This window comes from Bos indicus, chromosome 23 (genome assembly GCF_029378745.1).
Source record: "Bos indicus isolate NIAB-ARS_2022 breed Sahiwal x Tharparkar chromosome 23, NIAB-ARS_B.indTharparkar_mat_pri_1.0, whole genome shotgun sequence".
In the NCBI taxonomy this organism is placed as follows: Eukaryota; Metazoa; Chordata; class Mammalia; order Artiodactyla; family Bovidae; genus Bos; species Bos indicus.
The window spans coordinates 48,138,817-48,166,081 of NC_091782.1; the positions used below are offsets into that span (position 1 = coordinate 48,138,817).

The 27,265-nt window shown below is 40.9% G+C and overlaps 1 protein-coding gene across 1 annotated transcript in view; it reads left to right on the forward strand.

Annotated features, from left to right (window-relative positions):
* Positions 1-27,265, forward strand: part of LOC109576755 (uncharacterized) — a 366,105-nt gene that overhangs the window by 231,744 nt on the left and 107,096 nt on the right. The window contains exons 15-16 of the mRNA XM_070778427.1: positions 1,624-1,706; positions 6,275-6,369. Of these exons, the coding sequence (XP_070634528.1) occupies positions 1,624-1,706; positions 6,275-6,369 (178 nt within the window). The remainder of the gene's footprint in view (positions 1-1,623; positions 1,707-6,274; positions 6,370-27,265) is intronic.

Sequence of the window (27,265 nt, forward strand, 5' to 3'; positions counted from 1 at the left end):
ACCAAATGGAAATTACAGAACAGAAAATCCAAGAATTAAAAGAAATTTACTGATATGAAATGCAGAAAATAAAAAGCTGGAAGAAAAATGAAGGGGAACTCAGAGATCCAGGAGGTCATAGCACAGAGGTTTGCATACTTGTAGTGAGAGTTTTATGTAAAGAAAGAGGGAAATGATATGGAAGAAAAAATTTATTAAACAACTAGTGATTGGAAATTCCCCATATTTTAAAGAATATATTGGCTCATAGATTGAATACCCTCAGTGAACCTCAAAAGAATAAATGCAAGGGAAATTGAATTTAAGAACATCATAATAGAAAGTTAAAGTGTTGTTTTTCTTTTTTAAAAAACACAGTATATCTAGGGGAACAATGATCTGAAAAACAGCTGACATTATCATCTGAAACAATGGAGACCAGAAGTCAGTGTAATGACATATTAAAATGCTAAAAAAAATGTCAATTCAAAAATCTGCATATAGCAAAAAACCCCTCAAAAATTGAGGTTGATATAAAGATATTTTCAGATGAGGAAAAACTAAAAGAATTTTTCTTCAGTAGACTGGCACTATTAAAAAGAAAACAACCTAAACAATTTTCATTAGGCTAGCTGGGCCATCTTCAGGGAGGAACAGTTTTCCAAAGGATGCAGACATGGAGACCATGTCCTCAAAATTTTACACTATGGAAAATTCATCTAAAAATGTTCCCAAAAACAATTCCAAAGGGTTGAGATTGGCAGTACTCGATCTCTAGAGGGGAAGAAGAGGACAGGGTGCAAGGCGGTGGCTGCTCATGGATCCATGTCATCTTTTCAGAAACTGTTTTTGGGTCCACCTCTTGGTCAAGTCTGTGGCTCTATTGAGGAACTGCAATCTCTGGACCGGAGTATTTGTCACAAGACGCTGGGGAGAGGGTTTAGCATAGAGAGTCATTGAAGGGAGAGCTCAAGCCAATGGATCGAGAGGCATAAAGCTAAATTAATACCTGCTTATGTATTGATAGTTTCTTTGTAATTTAAGAAAGATTTGTTGAGGAGGCAATCTATTTCAGGTAGAGGGCACTGCTGGCGTTTAGCAGATAGAGGCCAGAAATGGGGCTAAACATTCTATAAAAACAGGACAGCCCCTGCAAAAAAAAAAAAAAAGAATTCTCCAATCCAAAATGTGGTTCATGCTGAGGTGGAGAAACCCTGACATAAAATAAGTTGTGCAAAAGATGATAAAAGTTGCTCAGGCGGGAAGAGCTGGGGACACATCGATAACTGAACTTTCTAGTATCAAGGCTTGATATTGGAACGCTGGGGGAGGTACGGAGAAATGTCTTTGTAAGCTTGATCACAGAAACAGAGCTGAGGATAGAGAATCCTACCCGGATGAGGGGAGAAAGCAGATCACACACAGCTGCTCCTTGTAAATTGCATCCCCATGGTGTAGGGTTCTACTTGAGGTTCATGCATTGACTGAATTAAAACCGGGAGCATGTAACAACTTAGAGAATTATTTCTTTCACCCCCATTTGTCAGCCTTTATATAAACTCTTAGATTTCGGCAGTGTAAGCTTACATGTCCTCTGATGTAAAAATCTATAATTTTTGTTCCACCTTTTGTCTTTAACCCTAGGAAGCATTTCTAATAAAATTAGTCCCTGCCCTACGGACTGTGATCTCAGTTTCTCAAAAGAAGACCATGAATTACACAATAAGGTAAGATAAAGGCAAGATAAAAATTATCCAAGTTGGTTTTGACCATGAAAACAACAGTTCTGATTATTGACTATAATTTCTTAAAATATATTTCCAGGTAGAAAGTAATGTGGTCTTTAAGGCAGGTTTTGAAGTATGGACATACTAAACAGGTGACATTTGTGAAATCAGTAATGTTAATAATATTTTTCATTACATCTGAATCAGACTTTAAGCTGAAGACTTTAGATAAATTAACTAGTCTATAATACAAGACTCTTTCCAGCCTGAGCAGGGTGATTAGAAAATGTGTTGATTGTCCTGTTTTATTTGACATGATCATGGCTGCCATGAAGTCTATCCAGAAACTATCTTGATAAACTTATACGAATTACTTAACCTGGGTTTCAAAATGTGGGTTGAATTAATTTTACTGGTATAATTGGATCCCGTTTTTGGATGTTTAACCATTTCCAAAATCTGTATCTATATAGACCAAATGACTTCAAGTTTTAAATATTCAGAAATTTTAGTCTGGCTAGAAAATTAAAGTAAAAGAATTTCTCTCAACCCTGCCTTTTCCCATACAAACTATCTGAGTCATTACCTTTACTCTAAAGAATGTTAACTAAATAAACACAGGTCTATAGATCCAACTTTCATGCCATTCTCTAAAGCCTGATGTTGCTATCTCTAAAAAGTGGACCACCATCAAATCAAATAAATGAGTTTTTAATGTCTAGAAGACAACTTCACAGCATTTACAATTACGGTTGTTTCTATATTGTGGGAGAAGAAAGCATGAGAAATCAAAAGTTTAGTGACATTTGTAACAGTGAAAGGTAACATTTATTGAGTGCTAGGAAATTACTCGATGCCAGAAAATGTTCTCAGGTCCTCCACACCAAATGACTGTCTTATTCTCATTACAAACTAATGGGATAGATACTTCTAGTAACATAATTTTCCCTGTTTTGCAGGTGAGAAAAATAGGGCGCATGAGATGGAGTAACTTAGGCAAAATAACATTGTTAACAAGTATATAGCTGCGCTTTGAATCCAGACTGTTTCTAGAATCCAGTTTTGTATCTATCATGAGATAATACATCAAAATTTTATTTCTTTGTCCTTTCAGTCAGGTATATGTTTTCTACATCTTGGGCCTTATAACCTTAAGATAAGGAATAGGATATGGGAACCAAGAACAATTCGCTAGGAAGGCAAAAATGTTACATCCTTTATGAAAGGTAAAAGTGTTAGTGGCTCAGTCGTGTCTGACTCTTTGCGACCCCATGGACATAGCCCACCGGGCTCCTTTATCCATGGAATTTCCCAGGCAAGAACACTGGAGTGTGTTGCCATTACCTACTTCTTCTCATAGTATTAGGAATTCACTTGAATGTTCAACTGATATTAAAGACTCTGACTCAGGCAGTTGATAGGGTAGCTGTGGGGAAATTGCTGTGGGGAAATGTTGAAGTTCACATGGAGAGCATTTGTTTTTCAAATTTATTTACATGGTGAGAAAAGAATCAAAATGTGTGGCCCCAGCTGGTCAGAAATACTAGTTGCCATCCAGAGTTGAAAAACAGAAATCCCAGGGGGTTAGCTACCCAAGGAGTCTCGCTGGGTCAATCCTGAGCTACCCAGCCAGATACGAGTACCTTGTATTTCCCTGGGTGCTGCTAATGTTAGTAGAAACCCTGTCCTAAAAAAGTCTCTGGTACACACATCAGAAATGAATTAAGGAAAGAGGAAATAGTATTCTTGCTGGATGGTCTCAGGATTTAGGCTGGATTTCATCTGGGGCCGTGGGTTTTATTTTTTAGATGGTATAACAACACTGGTGAAACTGAACATGATGTCATATGTGTTTGCTTTGATACTTCAGAGGCACCTGGCGTTTGTCGCTATTATTGTTGACGTGCAATTCTGTGACCCTGTTAACACAAGCCTCTGAACACAGTCCATCTACCCCAAGCCTTCCTCCCCAGCCTTCTTAAAAATGGTGCTGCTGCTCGCATCTCGTCTTTCCAGGGCAGTTCAAAAGCATTCGTAATCCCCAGGATTCAGCTCTTTATTCACTGTTTCCTCTTTCTAAGGCTCTGCCTTTTGATGACACAATCCCCTTGCTCTTCATCTGGCCAGACGGGCAGATGAACAGTGCTCCCCAGAGCTCTGCACAAAGGCCTTACGAAGAGTTTGCGAGAAGAAAGTGCTGCTCTTCAGTGGAGCCTACGTGTGCCAACGCCACAATGCTCTGCCCAGCAGCACCGGACTGGGGCCCCTGACCTGTGAACTGCGAGCTTTCTTTCTCCCCAAACACTGACCATCGGTCCCAAGATCATCACCCTTCTTCGTGAACCAGATGGTGCATGGAAAGAATTATTGCTTAGGGGCAAAAGCCTCTGAACAACAAGGTGGGGATCCTGGACTTTGCTTTCTTTCATGTAACAGTATGTAGTGCCTGTGTTCCCAGTCGTGTCCGACTCTCTGTGACCACGTTGACTGTAGCCTGCCAGGCTCCTCTGTCCATGGGATTCTCCCAGGCAAGAATACTGGAGTGAGTTGCTGTTTCCTTCTCCAGGGGATCTTCCTGACCCAGGGATCGAACCTGCATCTCCTGCATCTTGTGCTTTGGCAGACGGATTCTTTACCCCTGAGCCATCTGGGAGCCTGCTTTCTATCATAGAACACAATTATATGGGCCTTTCATTTCATGAGCTGGACAACTTTGAGACTTAACATCTTAAGTCTAAAATCTTAATATCTTAATATTAATAAATTAATAATATCTTAAGACTTAAATCTTCCTATAGTATTTTCTACTTAGCAGCTTCGTAGAAATGCTGTAATAAATGCAGAAGAAAGGATGTTACATGTTTTATTGAACATTTCATCTAATGTTCCTCACTCAAGGTATATATTGCATTGTACCATATGCTACTTAGATCTTTAATGTTCTAAAGCTCGTTAAGTTCTATCCTTTCCGTCCCCAGAAAGAACCTTATTGCTATTGTATCATTTGGTCTTCATAAAAAGTCCTGCGATCTATACAAGACAAATATTATCTCCATTTTTCAGATTAAAACGCTCAAATTCATGGACTTTAAATCATTTAAGTTTCCCAAGTGGTGAGAAGACTTGAATGAGTGTCTTCTGACCACCACTTGGTGCTTTTGACACGATACATTTTAGCTTTTCAAAATTCTTTAAAACACTTCTTGGCTCTCCTTTTGTGTTGTATTTGACAGAGTACACATTTATTGCTTCCTCACTGAAGCTCTGTTTGAATGGTCATCCTCACACCAAATTTTCAGCTCATGAACTTGAAAATCAGATTTTGAATTCTAGCAATTTATATTGATATTTACATGTGTGCTGTTGGTTTCTGCAATGGGTCAGACTCTGAGTAGCCATATTATGTGAAACGAGCTGTTTCAGAAGAAATTTGCACCAGTTTCTCGCTTAAAGTATAGAAATTCATCTTTCTGAAGACAATGCTGAGGGAAGAATTTTTTTTTTTTTAATGATGATGATCTGCTTTGGCTTCAGGAACTTAAGAGGTGTAACGGGTCAGAGGATCTATTTTCTGTCTTTTAAGTGTTGATGATGTCCTTACTTAGAGCACTGGTTCTTAGGTGCAGATTCGTATTTGTGATTGGTGGATTGTTTAGACTGTTAGAGTATATTCACGTGAACAGATTCACGTACTCCGGTACTCATTCACCTGGGAACTTGGCTGTACATGTTTACTTATTTTTAGATTTAAAACTCTTATTTTCTTTGGGGATGAACAAATGTCTGTGACTTTATGTCTTCCCAAACACCCATTTTAAAGGATTTTTAGTACATTAACTTGAATATTCTTTAAATGAAATGCAAAAATTCAGAAAATGTTGGCTATTTTTGGAGTTAACAGGTATATGTCTTTGTGGCTTAGCCTCTGGAGGCAGTCCACTGTCGTTATGGTAACATAAGTACTTAATGAAATGACCTCTATCTCTTCAGCATTTACTGTGTGCTTATTACCATGTTAGGAGTTGTGAAAAATACAAAGAAATATACAACATAGGATTGTCACCATGAGTATATTTGAACAATTGAGATCAATATTAGCGGATTAACCAAATTGAAATCAATTTAGTACACTCTATCATAAAACATCTATATTTTAACAAATCAAGAGTGTTGATGGGTAAACCAAATCTTTGATATAATTCTTGGTAGCAGTTTCAACTTTTTATTCAGCAAGATTGAATAAAGTATCTAAGCATCTTATAAAGAAATACCATCACATTTGAAATTTGAATGACTACAAGAGCATACTGTAAGCAGTCAAGTAAGGTGTGCAAATCAAATATTTTTAATTGGGACAATTCAAAGCTCTCATATATTTTAAAGAATTTCCGTAATCCTTAAGCTACTCAGGAATGAAATGGAATAATTAAAAATACCAACAGTAAGTAATCTGACCAGTGATTCTATAAGTCATTCTGGGAAAATTGTCCCTGAAACCAGGCAAACTTTCTATCTGCTTCTCGGTAATTTTTTTTCCCATTTATTTCATTTCATTTCATTCTTCGAAGGAAAAACCACCTGCTTGGAAAACTGGAGAAACTGAAGACTATTCACAAGATACATCTTATTTGGAGGAGCTGGAAAAACACAAATTTTCAGTTTGGTGAGTAACTCTATCCTGTCTTTCTATTTAAAATTTTTAATTCATTGACTTCAACAAATCTTTACTTATTCTATTCTTTTATTATTCATTTATTCAATAAATACTGATTGTGTGCTTATTACAAGCTGTATGATTTGTACCCTGATTTGGGAAAGCTCATAGTCTTATGAAGTCGATATACATTTAAGAACATCAGTGTGATATAACACTATTTTTTTTTCAAAGAATGCACACATACACACCTGGAGAAGATGATGGCTTGAATTTGCTTGAGAATAGAGAAGGATTTTCAGAAGAAGTTTGAGTCAGATCTTGGGAAGAATGACAGTGGAGAAATGTTGACAATTTGGGGTGGGCGGTGTCTAGAGATGGGGTTGGGAGGAAGGCTGGACTGATACCCACTGCAAACCTTAGTTCACTTAAGATCTAAGCAGATTGTGGTTACTGATCTCTACCTGGAGGTGTATATACAGGTAGATCTGTCTGTGCAAGCATATGTATAGCAAACAGGAAAAAATATACATAGAAAAGCGAGCAGTGGAGCTTCTCAGAGGTAACGAGTACAGAATTTTGCAGTGGTGGGATTCGTCAAGGATAAGGAAGGAACCACAGTCAGTGGCACCGTGACACGTAGAGTAACTAGGAAAGAGGAAGAAATGGAGTAGCTCGTCAAAGTCCACCTGCTCCAAACCACTGCCACCCTGTCCCTCAAGATCCCTGCCCTGAGTGGCTTTTCCCCCTGGGCATTTATCTGCCTTATGATTAGGTTTCTGAAGATTTTTCTCTTACTCTTCCATCCTGGAACCATCATCAGGAGGAATGGTAGCAGCTCAAATCTCCCTATCCAGTCACCTTTTTATAAGTTCTACTGGTTTTCATTTAAACGTAGAAGTCTCAGTACGTTCACCAGTGCTTTCCCAGAACAGCTGAAGTGTGGTCTCCAAGCTGATCAATGTTCTCTGGATTAAGAGATGCAGGCTCGGGACTCCCCCAGTGGTGCAGTGGTGAAGACGCCTCCTTCCATTGCAGGGGGTGTGGGTTCAATCACTGGTGGGACAACTAAGATTCCACATGTCATGGTGTGGGGCCAAAAGTTTTTTCTGAAAAAAAGAGAGATGTAGTTTTGTGCTTAAGAGACATCAGGCAGGGACAGAGGTGGGAGGGGGGTTCAGGATGGGGAACACGTGTACACCCGCGGCAGATTCATGTTGATGTATGGCAAAACCAATACAATATTGTAAAGTAATTAGCCTCCAATTAAAATAAATAAATTTATATTAAAAAAAAGAAAAGAAACATCAGGCAGGAAGGGGAGTCAAAGAGGCCGAGAGGTAAGAAATCACTCAGTTCAGCCGCTTAATATGCATGATTAAACTATCTAGGTCTGTTTTCTCCTGTATCAAGTTGGAATAATAATAGCTATATTGTGGAGCTTTATGTTTATTGTGAAAACTGAGAGCAAATTTAAATAAGATAGCCTGGACGATCACTTGGTGTGTATAGATTTTTGATAAAGACGACTAATATTAATAAATAAATTTAGAGGAAAATGTCTTTTCCAAAGGTTAAAATAGGAAGCATCACTCACAGGAGGATGTGTTCTTCAAACACACCAAGCTCTTTATCACATCAGGGTCTTTCCACTAGATGCCTCCTTTGTCTGGAATGTTCTCTGGGGTCTTAGTAGGATAGAAGCATGTACTGCAGGTCTTAGGTCAGATTTTCCTGCTCCAGAGAGGTCTTTCCTGAAAATCCTACATAAAGAGGTAATTTTCCCCTCTGGTAGTCTATTTTCTCATAACTTTCTTCCTTTAAAACACTTACCACAGTTAATCTATTTATTTTCAAGTCATTTATTTGCATATTTTTGCGTTCTCTCACTAAAAAGAAGCTGTAGGCAGACAGAAACCCTTTGGTAAAGATTTTTAATTGGAGGATAGTTGCTTTACAACATTGTTGTGTTTACAATGCTCTGCTGTACATCAAGTTGAATTAGCTATTTTGCTGTTCTTGTTGAGTTGCTAAGTCATATCTGACTCTTTGCAATGCTATAGACTGCAGCCTGCCAGGCTCCTGTCCATGAGATTTCCCAGGCAAGAATACTGGAATGGATGTCATTTCCTTCATATATTCCCTCCCAGAAACCCTACTTGTCTGATCACTCCTGCGTCTCTAGGCCCTAGTTTTAAAATACCTGGGTTATAATAGGCAACCAGTAAATATTTATTGGGTGAATGAATAAGAGGGCAAATGAGTGATCGCTCAGCTTGTCTCTCTCCCAGCCCCCTTGGTTGTCCTACCTGTTTATTCACTTCCAACCTCTCCTTTGTCTGGAAATTGCTATCATTTCTTTTAAAAGGAATATGGGATAATTAACCACTCCAAACATTTCTTTTAAACCAGAGTTGAGGATATGGGGGCTGCTGAGACCTCTATAAACGCGTTGTGTTTTAAATGGTCTGAGATACAATCTGAACAATTTCCTTGATGTTTTATTAGAGCTGGTAAATCATTTATGGGGGCAGCCTTTACCTAAATCCTCTCCAAATCCCCATAAAATGCATTTAACACAGAATACTGTACTACCCAGCTTCAAAGATACATGTGAATTTGTGTGGGAAGTAGTTGCTGTCCCTATGCAGTGAGTCTCAGTGTAGGTATCTTTTCTGTCTCGCACAAGGTCCATCTCTTCCCCTTCCCGTCCCAATGACTTGCCTCCTTTCACATGCTGATGCTGGTAAGTTTGGTAGATTGCTAAAATTTCAGTAAATCACAGCTTCTATCCTTTTCCTTTGTTAACATACCAGACCTTTAACTAGTCAAATGTAACATTATCTTGTTTGTAGCTGAAAATCTTTTTTTTCCCCAAACTTCCAAAGTATAATGTTAAGACTGCTGCTGCTGCTGCTGCTAAGTTGCTTCAGTCGTGTCTGACTCTGTGCGACCCCATAGACGGCAGCCCACCAGGCTCCCCCGTCCCTGGGATTCTCCAGGCAAGAACACTGGAGTGGGTTGCCATTTCCTTCTCCAATGCATGAAAGTGAAAAGTGAAAGTAAAGTCGCTCAGTCGTGTCTGACTCTAGCGACCCCATGGACTGCAGCCTACCAGGCTCCTCCATCCATGGGATTTTCTAGGCAAAAGTACTGGAGTTAAGACTGCTAGATTTTCTCAAACAGAAAGAGAGCCAATTAAGTTGCCTCTGAGTGTGTAAGACAGAACCTGCTTCCAGCACGTCTCAGCCCACTGGGCCTGCTGCCCATGGTGTCGGCCGATCATAGATGAAAGTCCTCTGGGCCCTTGCTTGGTGGGGTTTGTATCGCAGTCTCCTCTTCTGAGCCTCAGAGCCAACACTTGCAGGATTCTTAAGTTCCTCTTTGAGATTTTATGTGCTGCTGTGAGCAGATGCCTCTCTTCTGCTCATATATTATTTTTTAATTTTTGAAAAATTTTACTTATTTATTTTTGGCTGTGCTGGGTCTTCACTGCGTGTGAGCTTTCTCTGGTGTGTCGAGTGGGGGCTCTTCTCCAGTTGCGGTGTGTGGGATTCTTATTGCCGTGGCTTCTCATGCTGTGGAGCACGGGCTCTAGGCACGTGGATTCAGTACTTGTGGAGCATGGGCTTAGTTGCCCTGCAGCATGGGGGGTATTCCAGGACCAGGGATCGAACCCATGTCTCCTGCGCTGGTAGGCAGACTCAACTTCTGGACCACCAGGGAAGTCCTTATGCTTCTATTTTAGACAACACGAGATCACCAAGGTGTCCCTGGATACTTTAGTACTAGGTGATTGATTTCCATCTTTACCCCTTCAGGGGTTGGCTCTGACTGTTATGTGCTCCTTTTACACTCTGCACACCTTTTCGTGCCACTCAAAACATGGTCGTTCGGTGTCCCATAAGCCCCCTCCCTGACTAGTGCCTGCGTGCTAAGTCACTTGTCAGATCCGACTCTTTGTGACCCCATGGACCATTGCCCACCAGGCTCCTCTGTCCATGGGATTCTCCAAGCAAGAGTACTGGAGTGGGTTGCCATTTCCTTCTCCAGGGCATCTTCTCCCCCCAGGGAGTGAAACTACATCTCTTATGTCTCCTGCACTGGCAGGCAGGTTCTTTAACACTAGTGCCGTCTGAGAAGCTCCCATTGGACAGTAAGTTTAATAAATTTCACAGGAATGGAGATTAAGTCTGTTGTGTTCTTCCTGGCCTACTCTCAATGATTGATAAATTGCAAGCACTTAATAAATATTTGCTGAAATAATACATAAAACATGAGAGTAAATTAAGAATTTTGGAGCTTCCAGAAGGAATTTTCTGGAGAAAAGAGCAATGGGACAAAATGACTGTGATGTTCTGTGTCTCTTTGTCCGTGGTGAATGTTGTTTCTATCTGTTGAGGATGTTTCTTCCCTAAGAATTCCTTCACTCACCCTCTTTTATGATTGCAGACCCCCCACCTACTCACATACCACCTACATACCTCAAGGCATTGGGCTGTGACGTGTATTATGTTCCTATGACAACTGTGATCGATTCAGGGTTAGAGCCAGGCTCTCCAAGCCTTTTCACAGAATTTTATATTTTGATACTTGGTGATAGAAATTCCTTCTCTTCTATAAGCTCTTGCCCTGAAATGATTTAAGTTTGATACCCTCAGTGGCCATGGCCCTGAGGGTACTTACCCTCCGCACTTCCTGTACTGCCTCTGGTTAATATTTGGCATTTGAAACCAATGGATGTAAGAGTCTAACCAGTGCTTTGTAGGGGACACATATTCTGTTCTAGTCCAGCTAACGGAAATGTGTCTTAGGAGCTACCTCAAGTCCACATTAATGATGAATAAAATTATATGCATACCTAACAACACATTTGTTGTTTTTCAGTTGCTAAGTCATGTCCAACTCTTTGTGACCCCATGGACTACAGCTCACCAGGCTCCTATATCCTTCAGTATCTTCTGGAGCTTGCTCAAATTCATGTGTGTTGAGTTGGTGATGCCACCCAACTATCCCACCCTCTGTCACCCCCTTCTCCTCCTGCCTTCAATCTTTCCCAGCATCAGGGTCTTTTCCAATGAGTCAGCTCTTCGCATCAGGTGGCCAAAGTACTGGAACTTCAGCTTCAGCATTAGTCCCTCTAATGAATATTCAGGACTGATTTCCTTTAGGATTGACTGGTTGGATCTCTTTGCAGTTCAAGGGACTCTCAAGAGTCTTCTCCAGCCCACAATTTGAAAGCAAAAACACATATTTCAGGTAAAAAAATATATTGTCCACTGGGAAGATTTTATTTTCCTAGGAGAGGAAAGACTTTAGTGAGAATGTTTATATTGCCCACTCAGTTGATTACATAAATAAGCACCTATTTGCCTGCCTAAGTATAGCCTCAGAATCTCACTGCCTACCCTGCTTCCTAATGCACTCATGCCCTTCATCTGTGTGCAGTGATTTCTCCGATGGAGTACGTCAGAGGACCTGTTAAATTCCTCTGGAAATAGTGCTAATGACTGCTTCAAGGCCATCACTTGGGTAGTTTAAAGAAGTTACCAGGTTTTCAGAGGTACCTAACTCATGACTGGGGACTGAACTCCATAACAAGGCCATCTCAAAATGTTTCCATTCGCATTCAAAGACGACTTGGTGCTTAAGCGACCAGAGAGTCATAGGTTTTTAGAGCAGGATCTCGGAGATGATTTTGTTCAGCCCCGTTGGTTTATACTAGGATCAAACTGAGACTGATAGAAGTTAAGTGACTTGGCCTTAGGTCAGACAGCTAATAAGGAGTGGAAATGGGATTAGAACTCACTTCCTTTCAATCTAAATCCAGTACCAATTATAAAAAAATAAATTCTTCCTAGAACTCTGCTAGCATTTTTTTATCGTTTCCTGTTTCAATCAATTGCAAGCTGCTTTGATATTTATTAATAGATTCAGGAGAAAGTGCTGATTCTCAGGAAAATACATATAATGGGTTGTTGTAAATTTCGTCAAGCCAAGGAGGTGAATAGAGGGCAGATGCTGAGATGTTTGTTAAATGCACATGTTGCTGCCCACACAGAATGACTTCCTTTTTTTGTTCTCTGCCATTCATTTACGTGACTGGCCTCCATTTGTTGCTTAGGGAAGGTATGAGTTAACTATAAATATCAAAACAGGAAAGTTATTCTTCAATACAAGTGATACACTTTCCTTTTTATAACTCACATGTGATTTGACATTGAAATAAAATGCAGATGCTCCTTTGATTGGCGTATTCCCTATTGTGCTTTTCCAAAACACCTTCACATATGGTCTGCCTCATTCTTGAGAAATGACTTGTTGTTTATGTCATACAAACAGAACAGATTGATTTTACAGTGAGTAAGGAGGATGATGAATTGGACGTTGGAGAGAAATCCTTGTCTGGGCAATCTAAACACTTGAAAATAAACGTGGCCTTTTGGAAAAGGCTCCCATGATCCACCCATAACGCCTTCACTTCACCCCTCACCCCTTCTTAAGGGTTAAATAGATATATACTCAATTTTAGCAAATCGAAGAGTAGTTACAGTCACCTCAAAGTATATTTTTTCTTTTCACCATTTAAATATATCCTGATACCTAATGGTAAAAAAAAAATGTCCTAAAGAACCAACCCCCAAAATCTATTGCAATATTGTGTCTGCACTACGACCAGAATAAATGATTTCTCAAATTGGTAGAAGAGTAGTAATATCTCTTTTCTATCAAATGATTTTTTTTTTAAGTATAAAATTCTTGCACTAAGGGGACTTCCCTGGTGGTCCAGTGGTTAAGACTCCATGCTTCCAATGTAGGGGACACAGGCTCAATCCCTTGTCAGGGAACTAAGATCCCACATGCTGTGCAGTGTGGCCAAAAAAAAAAAAAAAATTCTTGCACTAACAATCTTTCCTAGGGGTCTCCAAATTTATCCCTTCATACTTATTCTTCACAAAAGAGAAAAAAAATAATGTTGTGTATCCACCTGTCTGACAGTAAAATGACCACATGTGATTCTGCAGAATTTTATAGTATATAAATCTCCTAATCTCATTCCCATGCCTTTTTTTTTTTCATTTGGTCTTCAAAATATCCTGATGATGTGATATCCTTCAGCCCATTTTACAAATTATCTATCCAAATTTCAGAGAGATTTTGTTGTTTTTCTTCAGTCACTCAGTCATGTCCGACTCTTTGCAACCCCATGGACTGCAGCACGCCAGGCTTCCCTTCACCAACTCCTGGAGCTTGCTCAAATTCATGTCTGTTGAGTCATTGATGCCATCCAACCATCTCACCCTCTATAGCCCCTTTCTGCTTCTGCCTTCAATCTTTCCCAGCATCAGGGTCTTTTCCAGTGAGTCAGTTCTTTACATCTGGTGGCCAAAGTATTGGAGCTTCAGCTTCAGCATCAGTTTTTCCAATGAACATTCATGGTTGATTTCCTTTAGGATGGACTGGTTGGATCCTCTTGCTGTCCAAGGGACTCTCAAGAGTTTTCCAGTGCCACTGTTCGAAAACATCAATTCTTCGGCGCTCAGCTTTCATTTTGGTCCAACTCTCACATCTGTACGTGACTAATGGAAAAACCAAAGCTTTGACTATATGAATGTTTTTAGGAAAAGTAATGTCTCTGATTTTTAATATGCTGTCTAGGTTTGCCATAGCTTTTCTTCCAAGGAGCAAATGTCTTTTAATTTCATGGCTGCAGTCACTGTCTGCAGTGATTTTGAAGCCCAAGAAAGTAAAGGCTGCCATTGTTAGATGGCTCATTTCCCCAACACTCAGCTGGCTCATTCCTCTCCAGTTCTCACTGCACTAGAGCATGTCACCTGGCTGAGCTCAGAGTCATCAGGGGACTTTAGAGTGTGCAGCAGATGACTTTTACAAAGCAATGTGTTAAAGTATTACTGGCATATTCCACAGTGTTGGGTGAATGTGGGTGAAGATAAGATGCCGTGGAGGAGGAGTGAGAACCAAGTCAGCTTAGAAGGGCACAGCAAAGTGAATCCCTATGGACGAATATTTCTGCCAGTAATTTATCAATGGTCCACATGTAATTGGGTAGTTATTGACTGATACCTCTATCATATTAGTGGCACTAAAGCATGAGCTGAAATTAAAAGACGGTTACTCCTTGGAAGAAAGTTTTGACCAACCTAGATAGCATATTCAAAAGCAGAGGCATTACTTTGCCAACAAAGGTCCGTCTAGTCAAGGCTATGGTTTTTCCTGTGGTCATGTATGGATGTGAGAGTTGGACTGTGAAAAGGCTGAGCACTGAAGAATTGATGCTTTTGAACTGTGGTGTTGGAGAAGACTCTTGAGAGCCCCTTGAACTGCAAGGAGATCCAACCAGTCCATTCTGAAGGAGATCAGCCCTGGGATTTCTTTGGAAGGAATGATGCTCAAGCTGAAACTCCAGTACTTTGGCCACCTCGTGCGAAGAGCTGACTCATTGGAAAAGATTCTGATGCTGGGGGGATTGGGGGCAGGAGGAGAAGGGGACGACAGAGGATGAGATGGCTGGATGGCATCACTGACTGGATGGACGTGAGTCTGAGTGAACTCTGGGAGTTGGTGATGGACAGGGAGGCCTGGCGTGCTGCAACTCTTGGGATCACAAAGAGTCGGACACGACTGAGCGACTGAACTGAACTGAAAGCATGACCAGCTAATCCTACTAAGAAGGACCACATCTTAATGGCTAGATATATAGGTTCTGGGGCCATAATATCTAAACCCAAACTGACCAGCATTATGAATTACTTAGATAAGTTTCTCAAACTCCTTGTACCTCAGTTTCTGTTTAAAAAAAAAATTATCTTTAAAACAGAGCTAATAGTACCTGGGCTTCCCTGGTGACTGAATAAATTCCTGGGTAAAAAATCTGCCTACAATGTGGGAGACACAGGACATCTGTGTTTGATCTCTTGGTTGGGAAGATCCCCTGGAAATATCCTACAGAAGGAAATGGCAATCCACTCCAGTCTTTGTGCTTGGGAAATCTCATGGACAGAGGAGCCTGGCAGGGTGGGCTACAGTCCATGGCATCACAAAAGAGTCAGACACAACTTAGCAACTAAGCAACACCAATGGTACCTGCCTTATTTTAGTGAGCTCAAATATGCATTAAAAAAAACGGAGCAGTATAAATGCTCATAGCACATAGGAAATGCTCAAGGAATGTTTGCTGTTGTTACTGACTCAGGCTTTCCTTCTCTCTACAAACCCCCACAATGATACACTTTCTACTTGTATTTATACCATTAAAATAATGACCTGTTTGTTTTTGAGAAGCAAAATATTTTTGTAAATAAAAGACCTGCATACAGTGCTATATGTCAACTGTATCTTACTAAAGCTGGAAGAAAACAGTATAAAATAAGATAAATAAATAAATAAAAGTTCCCTTCCACTAAATAAAGAAGTAAATAAATAAATAAATAAATAAAAGATTGCAGTGAGAAAGTCAGACATTAATGGTAGAAAAGAGATACCAGACCAGTAAATACCATGTGTTAGTGTTCTATTCAGTTCAGCCGCTCAGTCGTGTCTGACTCTCTGCAACCCCATGAACCGCAGCACGCCAGGTTCCCTGTCCATCACCAACTCCCAGTTTACCCAAACTCATGTCCATCGAGTCTGTGATGCCATCCAGCCATCTCATCCTCTGTCGTCCCCTTCTCTTCCTGCCCGCAATCCCTCCCAGCATCAGAGTCTTTTCCAATAAGTCAGCTGTTTGCATCAGGTGGCCAAAGTATTGGAGTTCCAGCTTTAGCATCAGTCCTTCCAATGAACACCCAGGACTGATCTCCTTTATTACTGCATAACAAATGACACACAGAGGGCTTTGCTGGTAGCTCAGCTTGTAAAGAATCCGCCTGCAATGTAGGAGACCCCGGTTCAATTCCTGGGTTGGGAAGACCCCCTGGAGAAAGGATGGGCTACCAGGCCAGTGTTCTTGGCTACCCTGGTGACTCAGATGGTAAAGAATCCACCTGCAAAGCGGGAGACTTGGATTTGATCCCTGGGTTGGGAAGAGCCCCTGGAGAAAGGAATGGCAACCCACTCCAGTATTCTTGCCTGGAGAATCCCATGGACAGAGGAGCCTGGTGGGCCACAGTCCATGGGGTTACAAAGAATTAGACATGACTGAGCGACTAAGCACACAGCATGGCAGCTCAGAATGAAACACATGTTTTAATCTCATGATTTCTTCTTGGGCTCCTACAAAGCCACAGTCAAGGTGTCAGCAGGGCTGCATTACCATCTGGGGGCTTAACAAGGAAGGGACTACCTTTAGCTCGTTCAGACTCCGGGCAGGGTTTCTGTCCTGTGGCTGAGTGAGGGGAGGCCCTGGCTTTGTGCTGCCTATTTCCTGCATGCGGGGCCCAGAGTTCCATGCAGTGTGGCCCCTTTACCGTGGCTACCACTTTAGAAAGCTGCCAGGGGAGTCTGTCACCTTGGGGGGGTGGACCCTGAAGTTTTGCCTGATGAAGTCAGGACTTCCCAGAATAACCAGAATACATTAACTCCAAATCAACTATCTCAGATCTAATTGCTTCTGTAAAGCCCTTCACCTTTGTCATTTCCTATTGGCTAGAAGCAAGCATTGGTCTCACGACCGGTCCCACATCATATCAGCTTTCTCCTCGTTTGTGTCTTTGCTGTGGTTTAGTCACTAAGTCGTGTCTGGCTCTTTGTGATTCCATGGACTGCTGTCCTCCACTGTCTCCCGGAGTCTGCTCCAATTCACGTCCACTGAGTCTGTGATGCCATCTACCCATCTCATCCTCTGCTGCCCCTTTCTCCTTTTGCCACAAGGGAAGCCCCTGGAAGTGTCTACGTGAAGAAGAAAACGGGAGAGAGACCAACCAGCGCCCCATTATGTCGCGCTCTTGCTTATAACCTCTTTCTAGGTGTCTCAAGGCTTATTTGCCTGAGATAATGAAGTACACTTTTCCCCCATATTCTTGGATGAACATTCTGCTGCTCATAGCTGAAAGCAGTCTTAATGAGACAATAAACCTGTGCACATGCAGCCCTGGTGCATTGAGGGGCAGGTGTTCGTTTATCCCACGTTTGTCAAGCTTACATGGTGTCCTAGATTCTGGACCCTTAGTATTAGAAGTGTTTCCTGTTGTCTGGTCTCCATCAATGCATAATGTGAAACTAGTTGCCTTTTCCTTTAGTACAGTTTGGAAAATGGGCACACTATAGCGCAGAAGCTTCATCTCATGGATGCCACACTGACTTGGTTGGAGGGGTAGAGAATGAGCTGAGAAGAATTAATTTAGCCAACTCTCTGGAAACCTAATATGACATCAGTGATAAGATTTAAATATCCAGGAGTTTCAGATTATGAGCCAGTTCAAATTCAAGCTACATGATTTAAGTGATGAAAGGGCAAAGCTGGGCAGGAAGCAATGTAGGGATTTATTTGAGGCGAAAACACAAGTGACCAGTAAAATGGATAATGTTCTGTTGTAATAGTTTGCAAACAGCACCAAGAAAACAATTGAGTGGGTGTATTTTGAGCTTCAGGCATTGTAAATTCTTTCACTCTCATATACTTTATGCCTTCTTTAATAAACTGGAGAGTCTTGGGCCAGCTTCATCGGTGACGGTAGGTGGTCATTCATTTCGCAATCCACTAATTTTCATGATTATTCAGTATTTTATGTTACCTAAACTGCTTTGGATTTTGTCTTACTCAGATTGGAATATGGCAATAGCTTATATGATTTCAGAATCATTAATTCAATTGGTGTTCTCAACAGATGGGTGCTACACTCGTCTCTCTGAAGACAAGCAAGAATTTAAGGTTCCTAATGATGCTGATGGTACATCATCTTTTTTGAAATATAGATCAGTAGCCTGTGTCTTGTTGAAAAGATGCAGAGTGAGTAGAAAATCTCTAGGAAGGAAAGCAATTGACATCAATTATGGTCTATTCCTAACGTAAAGAGACAAATGTATATTTACCTTGTTTGTTTCTAGCTTACTAACTGGATTCTTACATAACATGGAACAAATAAAAAGTCACTCAGTTATGTTCGACTCTTTGTGACCCCCTGGACTATAGCCCCCCAAACTCCTCCGCCCATGGAATTCTCCAGGCCAGAATACTGGAGTGGGTAACCATTCCCTTCTCCAGCAGGTCTTTCCAATCCAGGGGTCAAACCTGGGTCTCCTGCATTGAAGGCAAAAATGCTTTAGCATTTAAGCCACCAGGGAAGCCCAAAGATATCCTTGTCCCAGTAGCCAGGCTATTTAATACTTTAAGGTTTGGGGTTTTTAAGTATTCTCTTTGACATTTTACAGGGATTTTGGAGGAAAAGACTACAAGGATTTTTAGTATTAAGCTCCATCTCTCTGTCCCTTATTTGTACCGTATTCCTTTCCATCAAGAGTTGATGCTTGTTAACAGCTCCCTGCTCAGTTGTCATAAACCTAAGCTGATAGTTTCAGGGAAGGAACATTACTGTATTTTAAGGCTACCCACTCATTTTGGACATTTTGACATTTTGGACATTAGTTTAAAAGTTTTAACTAATATTGAGTTAAAATCCTTGTCCCTGTTTTTAAAATTATTCAGTTCAGTTCAGTCGCTCAGTCGTGTCCGACTCTTTGTGACCCCATGAATTCCAGCATGCCAGGCCTCCCTGTCCATCACCAACTCCCAGAGTTCACTCAGACTCACGTCCATCGAGTCAGTGATGCCATCCAGCCATCTCATCCTCTGGCGTCCCCTTCTCCTCCTGCCCCCAATCCCTCCCAGCATCAGAGTCTTTTCCAATGAGTCAGCTCTTCACATGAGGTGGCCAAAGTACTGGAGTTTCAGCTTTAGCATCAGTCCTTCCAAAGAAAACCCAGGGCTGATCTCCTTCAGAATGCACTGGTTGGATCTCCTTGCAGTTCAAGGGACTCTCAAGAGTCTTCTCTAACACCACAGTTCAAAAGCATCAATTCTTTGGTGCTCAGCCTTCTTCACAGTCCAACTCTCACATCCATACATGACCAATGGAAAAACCATACACTTGACTAGACAGACCTTTGTTGGCAAAGTAATGTCTCTGCTTTTCAATATGCTATCTAGGTTGGTCATAACTTTTCTTCCGAGGAGTAAGCGTCTTTTAATTTCATGGCTGCAGTCACCATCTGCAGTGGTTTTGGAGCCCAGAAAAATAAAGTCTGACACTGTTTCCACTGTTTCCCCATCTATTTCCCATGAAGTGATGGGACCAGATGCCATGATCTTCGTTTTCTGAATGTTGAGCTTTAAGCCAACTTTTTCACTCTCCTCTTTCACTTTCATCAAGAGGCTTTTGAGTTCCTCTTCACTTTCTGCCATAAGGGTGGTGTCATCTGCATATCTGAGGTTATTGATATTTCTCCCGGCAATCTTGACTCCAGCTTGTGCTTCTTCCAGCCCAGGATTTTTCATGATGTACTCTGCATAGAAGTTAAATAAGCAGGGTGACAATATACAGCCTTGATGAACTTCTTTTCCTATTTGGAACCAGTCTGTTGTTCCATGTCCAGTTATAACTGTTGCTTCCTGACCTGCATACAAATTTCTCAAGAGGTAGGTCAGGTGGTCTGGTATTGTTTAATGCACTAAAATCCCAAGTCAAAAGTCAATCTATTTATTTCTCTATTTATATTCCATCATCTATCTGTCTAATCATCTATCTTTGCATTTATCTAGGGTTTAAAGACTTGTTAAATATCATTAAGATTAATTAGTTATCAGATTATCTCAGTTTCAATATCCCTCACCATTTTTTAAAAAATCCAGTTACCCCCTGCAGTAATGAGAATCAGTTCAGTTCAGTTCAGTCGCTCAGTTGTGTCCGACTCTTTGTGACCCCATGAATTGCAGCACACCAGACCTTCCAAACTTACCAGTAAGTAAACAGAACTCTATACAGATGCTTTGAAAGAATTCAAGGAGATGTAGTTTTCACCTCTTAGGAGTGCAGAGAACCAGCAGAGTGTACTGGTTTCACTTGACTCTCTCCCCAGCTCCCCGTGGGTACCGTTCACACTGCTGCTGCCCACCACCTCCTGGCCTTCGGGGTCACCATCTTCCCAGGTTGAGCCACTTCTGTGCTGGCCTCCATGGATAAGTGAAGTGCATCAGGCCACACCCCTCTTCTCTTTACCGTCTTATCTTTGTAACATGTCTGAAAATTGTTCCCTTTTTTCATTCCTTTTTTGATGGCTAAATTTTTGTGATATTCTCTCTTTCTGACTTCCAGAAGCTCCATTCAAGCCTTCATACTAGGCACTAAACAGAATGAAGGATTAAAAAAAAAAATGCAGTTTTTTTCCATGGGTTTCCATTGATGTCAGTAATAAATTAGTAACATTTATTCCGTGTCCCCTCTATGAGAACTATTCTAACTATTCTCATCTATCTTTCTCAGTCCCTCAACAGCCCTGTGGTATAGGTAACATTATTGTGCCCATTTTGCAGATGAGGAAACTGAGGCAGGGGGAGATGAGTTAAAGTTGTCAAAGTTACATGCCTGCCGAGTGGTCAAGCTGGGATTCATACCCAAGATGAACTCCAGACACGATCACCATGCCGTGCTGCCTCCAGCTACAATGGAATCAGTTGACCATTTTAATTACATCCCTCAGTCCAGCAGGAGGAGGAAATGGCATCCCACTTCAGTACTCTTGCCTGGGAAATCCTAGTGACAGAGGAGCCTGGAGGGCTACAGTCCATGGGGTCACAAAGAGCTGGGCATGACTGAGTGACTAAACAACAGCAGATAGCACGTGAAGACTCTTCAGCAGGCGTGACCTCCAAACAACAGGCACGTACGTTTGACATAGCCACTGAGTCATGTGTCATGAACCTGGCAAGCAGGAAAGCCACGAGTCACACTGAGGCTTTTAGAAGTGTGGGCGCTCCTGGAAGAGCACAGGTGGAAGAATTTCTTTTTTCTTCCTTCGCTTCTTCTTTGTACCATGCTAGGAGACACGTTTGTTGCACCCCGTGGATCTAGAACAGGAGAATCGAGCTCAATAATAGTAAATCTTAAATTTATTCTTATCTTGGGTACCTTTCTGATTCTGGCTGATAGCAGATTGGAACCAAGGGAATAACTTAAGAACAGCGGTTCTCAGGATATTTTAAATTAAAGTTGTTTGGGGATTTATCAGGCCTCACAAGTCTCCTCTAGATAATTCAGTTTATGGATGTGGGAATAGAGATTTTTATTCTTATTTTTAATTTGATTTCTGACCTTTCTGTTTCTTTCTCTCTCTTTTTTTACCTCTCTCTCTTCTCTCTGTTTCTCTCTCTTCCCAAATATATGAATTATAAATCTGCTCTTCTACAGTTAAAGCAAATAGTAAGGCACACAATTTGAAATGAATGGCAATCCATTTGAAGTTCACTTAACCCAGTTTTATTTTTAATCCGCATAACATACCAGGTTCCTCTTTCCTATCTACCAAACAGTATAACTTTTTGCTTATTACCTAAATGGGGAAACTGAGGCTTTTAGATACTTTGCCTTGTGACATAAGCAAGTAAAAGTCACAGCTGAGTTCTCACCTAGGTTTCTTAACCTCCAAGTTTATAAATGCTCTCCACCTGCTATTGACGTCCTCTTCTTTGCTACAGTTTCCTTGAAGGCAAAGGCTGTGCATGCTTTTATGCCCAGTATAACTGAGAAGAATGACGGGCACGTGTAATTGCTCAGTAAATGGTTTTTGGAGTTGCTGTATTTTCTATGTCCTTTCCCTCTTTGTAGATTATCATAAAAAGTTGTAGAACTGGCTTTCCGTTCAGTCTGTTGACAAACTCTTTCCCCAAAGTGCTGCTGTTTGATTAGATTGGCCTCAGCCTCTGTGAGCTGGACAGCCTCCAAGGTTTGCTGGTGGAGATTTGATGCCACCGTTTGACTTGGAGAGTGGCATTTGGGTGGCAGTAGTGGAATAAGTCCAGTAACTCATGGGCACATCGGTGACGGGTTCAAATCTGGGACACATTAAGGTAATTGTGTGGACAGGCAGCTCTGGAGACTTGAATGTTCATCTCTATCTCGATGGTACATTGTCGCCACATTCGAGCTGACAAGCTTCCCAGTGATGTACTGGCAAGCTTAATGAGAGTCGCTACTTCTTATCCAACTGTTCATCGTTGGAGTGGATAGTATGGAGGAAATTCACTTCCAGTCTTTGGTTTTCTGCCATGGGCGACAGTATTTGGATGCCTCTGTGATTTTTCCAGGTGTTGGCCGTATCTGACCTAACTTTTTGCCAGCTCGTAATGATGTGGCTTCAGTACGGAAGCTATCAACCCATCTCTGAGCCTGTTTGCTCGTGTGCTTCAGCATGACCATCAGCATTTGTCTGCAGGATTGCCTCAGAGGATTTACAGCGGTGGCTGACTGTCTAGTTGGGGGAAAAGGAGCTGTCCTTGAAAGCAGAATTTAATTCTTATGATGCTTTGAGCTTTGATTCTATGACGAGCGGGTGTAATGCAGGGGGAGAAAATACCACCTCAAGTCATTAGTCCCCATTCTGCCTTGTGAGATGGAACCCCAAACCTGTGCCATAGGGGAGTTAGCTTTAGATGTCAGAGTATTACTGAGAATTGGGATCCAGTGGGGTGTGTCAGAATGGGGAAGTCTGGAACTCTGTTTTAGGAAGGACCAAAGTGTTATGAGAAAGTTTGCTTACATATTATTTCAGGTATGGATACACTACACACTCACTCATGAACACTGACTGGATTAGGCACTGGGAATACAAAAATGCATCAGACTCAGCCTGTACCAGCAAAATCTTAGCAGTGTACTCAGGGCCGCTAAATCCATTGTCGTGGGAACTGCTAACTTGCAAATGCAGGAACTATAGGTTGAGGGAGTTAAGTAACTCACTGAAGGGCACCCAGTTAGTAACTATCGAACCTTTTAGTGTTGGATCCAGGCTTTCTAAGTCATGCTGTCCTTGTACAATGAAGCAGTCACACAGGTATCAGGTTTACTCATAAAGAAACTGAAGGAATGGGTAAGGAATTTCACCCACTGAGGATGGGGCTTCGAGGGAGATTATTGAGTTACTGATGGAGAATTTTGTCTAGTAGGAAATAGTTACTAGAGAAGTAGGTATGGAGCCCTTTGCAACAATTCTCTCTGCCATGCTGGGGGCTTCCTTCATAAGGCTTTTATTATAACTCTATTCCTGGGGGTCAGGATTGATTTTTAGGGTTGGGTGTAGGGTTGATGAGCTATTCTATTGAATTTAGGGATATTCAACTACTAAGTTTAGAAGGCTAGGTTTGGAAAGCATGGAGCTAACTAGATGATTTTGTCTATTTTGTTTTGAGGAGGTATATTTTTGAATGATTTCTTCAAAATATTTGAGTACTGATTTTACAGAATAAGCACGGTTATTAAACCAGCATGCACCATTTCCTTTAAGAACTAAAAGCATCATCAAACCTCAGAGTTGGAAAGGATGCTTTACTAACTAAACATTTACTACTGCAAGTTGAACAAAGCAGATTATGCTTCATATAGACTGAGGGTCATTATGCAAAATAAAAGGCTTAATTCACTATTGCTGCTGATTTGAGGCAGTTTTATTCTTCTGAACTTTTGTGGGATGTTCCTCAGAGACACTTTCCTCTGGAAATGTAGCTTAGTTTAGCGTTTCCAAGTGCAAGCCCTGCAGTTGACTACTTGAGTTCAGATTTTGGCTTTATCAATGAATAATGTCCTAGATTAGATTTGGACCTCAGTTTCCTGAGGCACAATGGCAGTATCATTTCATAGGGATATGGTAATGATTAAAGGGGTTGGCACAAACAAAACCTTGCACTTCTCTTTCCTCAGCCGTTTATAAAGCCTCCCCAGACAACCACTTTGCCTAAGCATTTCTTTTTCCTTGGGATGGTTTTGGTCACTGCCTCCTATACAATGTTATGAACAGAGAGGATGAGATGGTTATATAGTATCACTGACTCAATGGACATGAATTTGAGCAAACTCCGGGAGACAGTGGAGGACAGAGGAGCCTGGCTGGCTACACAGTCTGTGGGGTTGCATGACTCAGCATCTCAGCAACAAACAAAGCCCTTCAAGCAGTGCCTGGCACACAATAAGTCTCTTAATATTAATAGGCTAACTCAAATTCTTTGTGATACTTTCTCAATTGCAAAAAAAAAATCAACCATTTCAAGATATGCAAAGTTTTTCTAACATTCCAATTTTTAGTCACTTATATTTTCAGAAGGCAAGGAGCGTTTCCTTTTCTGTATCCCAGTGGACTCAGAAATTTACCGCTTTCCAAAGACAAGCTTAAGAATCTTGCCGTCTAGTGGCAGGGCTATGCATTTTATCTTTCTTCATTAACCAAGAATACCCAGCACCACAAAACTAGTTGGAGCTAGGGGTCTCCTTACTCGATTCTGCCCTGAAGATTGCTGGTCTTAAACTGGGCTAATCCCTAGAGGCAGGAGAGGAAGCACTCCCCAGTTCTGCCCCAGTCCCAGCGCTGAGGCCAACCCACTGGGACACTGTATCACAGGTAAGCCACTGAAGAAGGTGATCCATTTCCTGGCGCCTGGGGGCTCTTGTTGGTCGGTGCAGTGTGGGCAAATACATAAGCTGTTCTGATGGGTGTTAGGCCAGTCTTCATGGAATGGGGTTTGGGGCTTTATTGTGGAGAGACACAGTGACTTGCAGCTCTGCTGTGTGTAATAGAACTAGTCTTCTCTGCATCCTGAGAAGTGAAGGGATGGATTTGGCATGTCCATCAAGATCAGTGAAACCCTGTAAGTACTGTAAACAGATCAAGGAATCATTTTGTTCTTTTGACCTGTACCAAGCTAAATACGTGTTTCGCTATCATTTTGCTATCAAATTTTCTGTCTGGACACACATATAATTTCCTGTGTCTGAACTTATTTAGTTTTCCAGTTGATTCCAGGAAGACATTGCAAAGGACTATATACCACCATTGACTCATAGGGACCACAGTGAAAAGAATAATACAGGTATGGGACACCACAGGAAACACTAGCGTTACTTTTTAGATTTTGAAGAAAGGCTATGCCTTCCCACCTTTTGGGGTAATAAATATTATGTATTTAATTCTCTGGATAAGCATTTTTGAAAGTTTTCCACATGACAACTATTGTCAGTCTTCCTGAATTATTCCAAGATAATACTGTTCTTCTTCTTTTTTTTTTTTTTTTTGCACAGTGACTACAAATTGAGAAATATTGTGGTTGTTTCCTGTACTGTTAATCCATTTAACATATTTTCTGAGTACATACTATGAGTCAGACACTATTAATGAAATTAAGGGTACAAAAGCAAAATCTCTTAAAGAGTTTAATTCCCTGAATCTGAACTGTCATAACTTTTATTATTTAGAGTCACCCAAAGAACATTAGGATGGCCGCAGACTATTAATAGCTATGGTTGAACTAATTTATGTGAGAGAAAAATCCACCTTCCTCTTCATATTTGTTTCAGTAAAAAGAAAGAAAAGAAAAAAACAAAAAACTTGACTAACAGTAGCTTTAATCTAAGAAGCAACAAAAATACTCATCTTTGAGTTCTCCTCTTTCTATAATCAATACCAGCACCCTAGTGTATATTCACACATATCTGGTTGTAAGTTATATTCCTAATGAGTTGGTGGACTGACCAAATACTAGCTAATGTTCCCTCCTTTTGCCAATAAGAACACAATGACAGGTAAAAGGAAGTGAGAATTTGTTCAGGACTAGTCTTCAAATTCACAAGGATTTGGTCTCAAAGTACTTGGCATTGTTTAAGCCACATATAAATTTCTCAAAGTATTGCCACACCAAGCAAGTTTTTTTGTTCCTTCCCGGTAAAATCTCCTTTAATATAAAAATTAACTGAAGACAAAATTTACTAAATTTTCAGCCTAGTTTTCTCCTTGGAAGACCAAGGATTTAATGTCCTATAAATGATTTCTTTTCCTGGGTTTAGGAAAATAAAACTATTTTGGACAAAACTGTTAAGTCAAACATCGTAAACTTACTGTGCTCTTAATCTTGGGACCTTCATTTGAACTTATCAAGAGTGTCCTGTCATATTTTTAGCCCTTTCAATCTAAAAGTGAAAGTGAAAGCAAAAGTTGCTCAGTCGTGTCCGACTCTTTGCAACCCATGGACTGTATAGTCCATGGAATTCTCCAGGCCAGAATACTGGAGTGGGTAGCCTTTCTCTTCTCCAGGGGATCTTCCCAACCCAGGGATAGAACCTGGGTCTCCAGCATTGCAAGCGGATTCTTTACCAGCTAAGTCACAAGGGAAGTCTAAGAATACTGGAGTGGGTAGCCTATCCCTTCTCCAGTGGATCTGCCCAAACCAGGAATCAAACCGGGATCTCCTGCATTGCAGGTGGATTATTTACCAACTGAGCTATCTGGGAAACATGAAGTTAATTTAGGGGTGGAGGGTGCGAGAAATTTTCTTTTTAAATTTATTTTGTGAATTAGCATTTGGATGTCTCAGAGGTTCTTGGCCAATCTTATTACTTAAAGACACAAGATAACCTATTTTTAAAAGGCTTTTAACTAGCTACTGATATAATTTGTTATGCATTGTTTACCAGTTAACCTCCAAATTGCTCTTTTCTTTCAGTTAAAGAAGATACTTTGACTTTACACTGCCACTACACTTTTTTTTTTATGTGAATGATTGTATTATTTATTTTGCATGCTGCATTGCTTTCTGACTCTTTGCAACCCTATGGACCATAGCCCGCTAAGCTCCTCTGTCCATGGGATTCTCCAGGCAAGAATATTGGAGTGGGTTGCCATGCCCTTCTCCAGGGCATCTTCCCAACCCAGGGATCCAACCTGCATCTCTTTCATTGAAGGTAGATTCTTT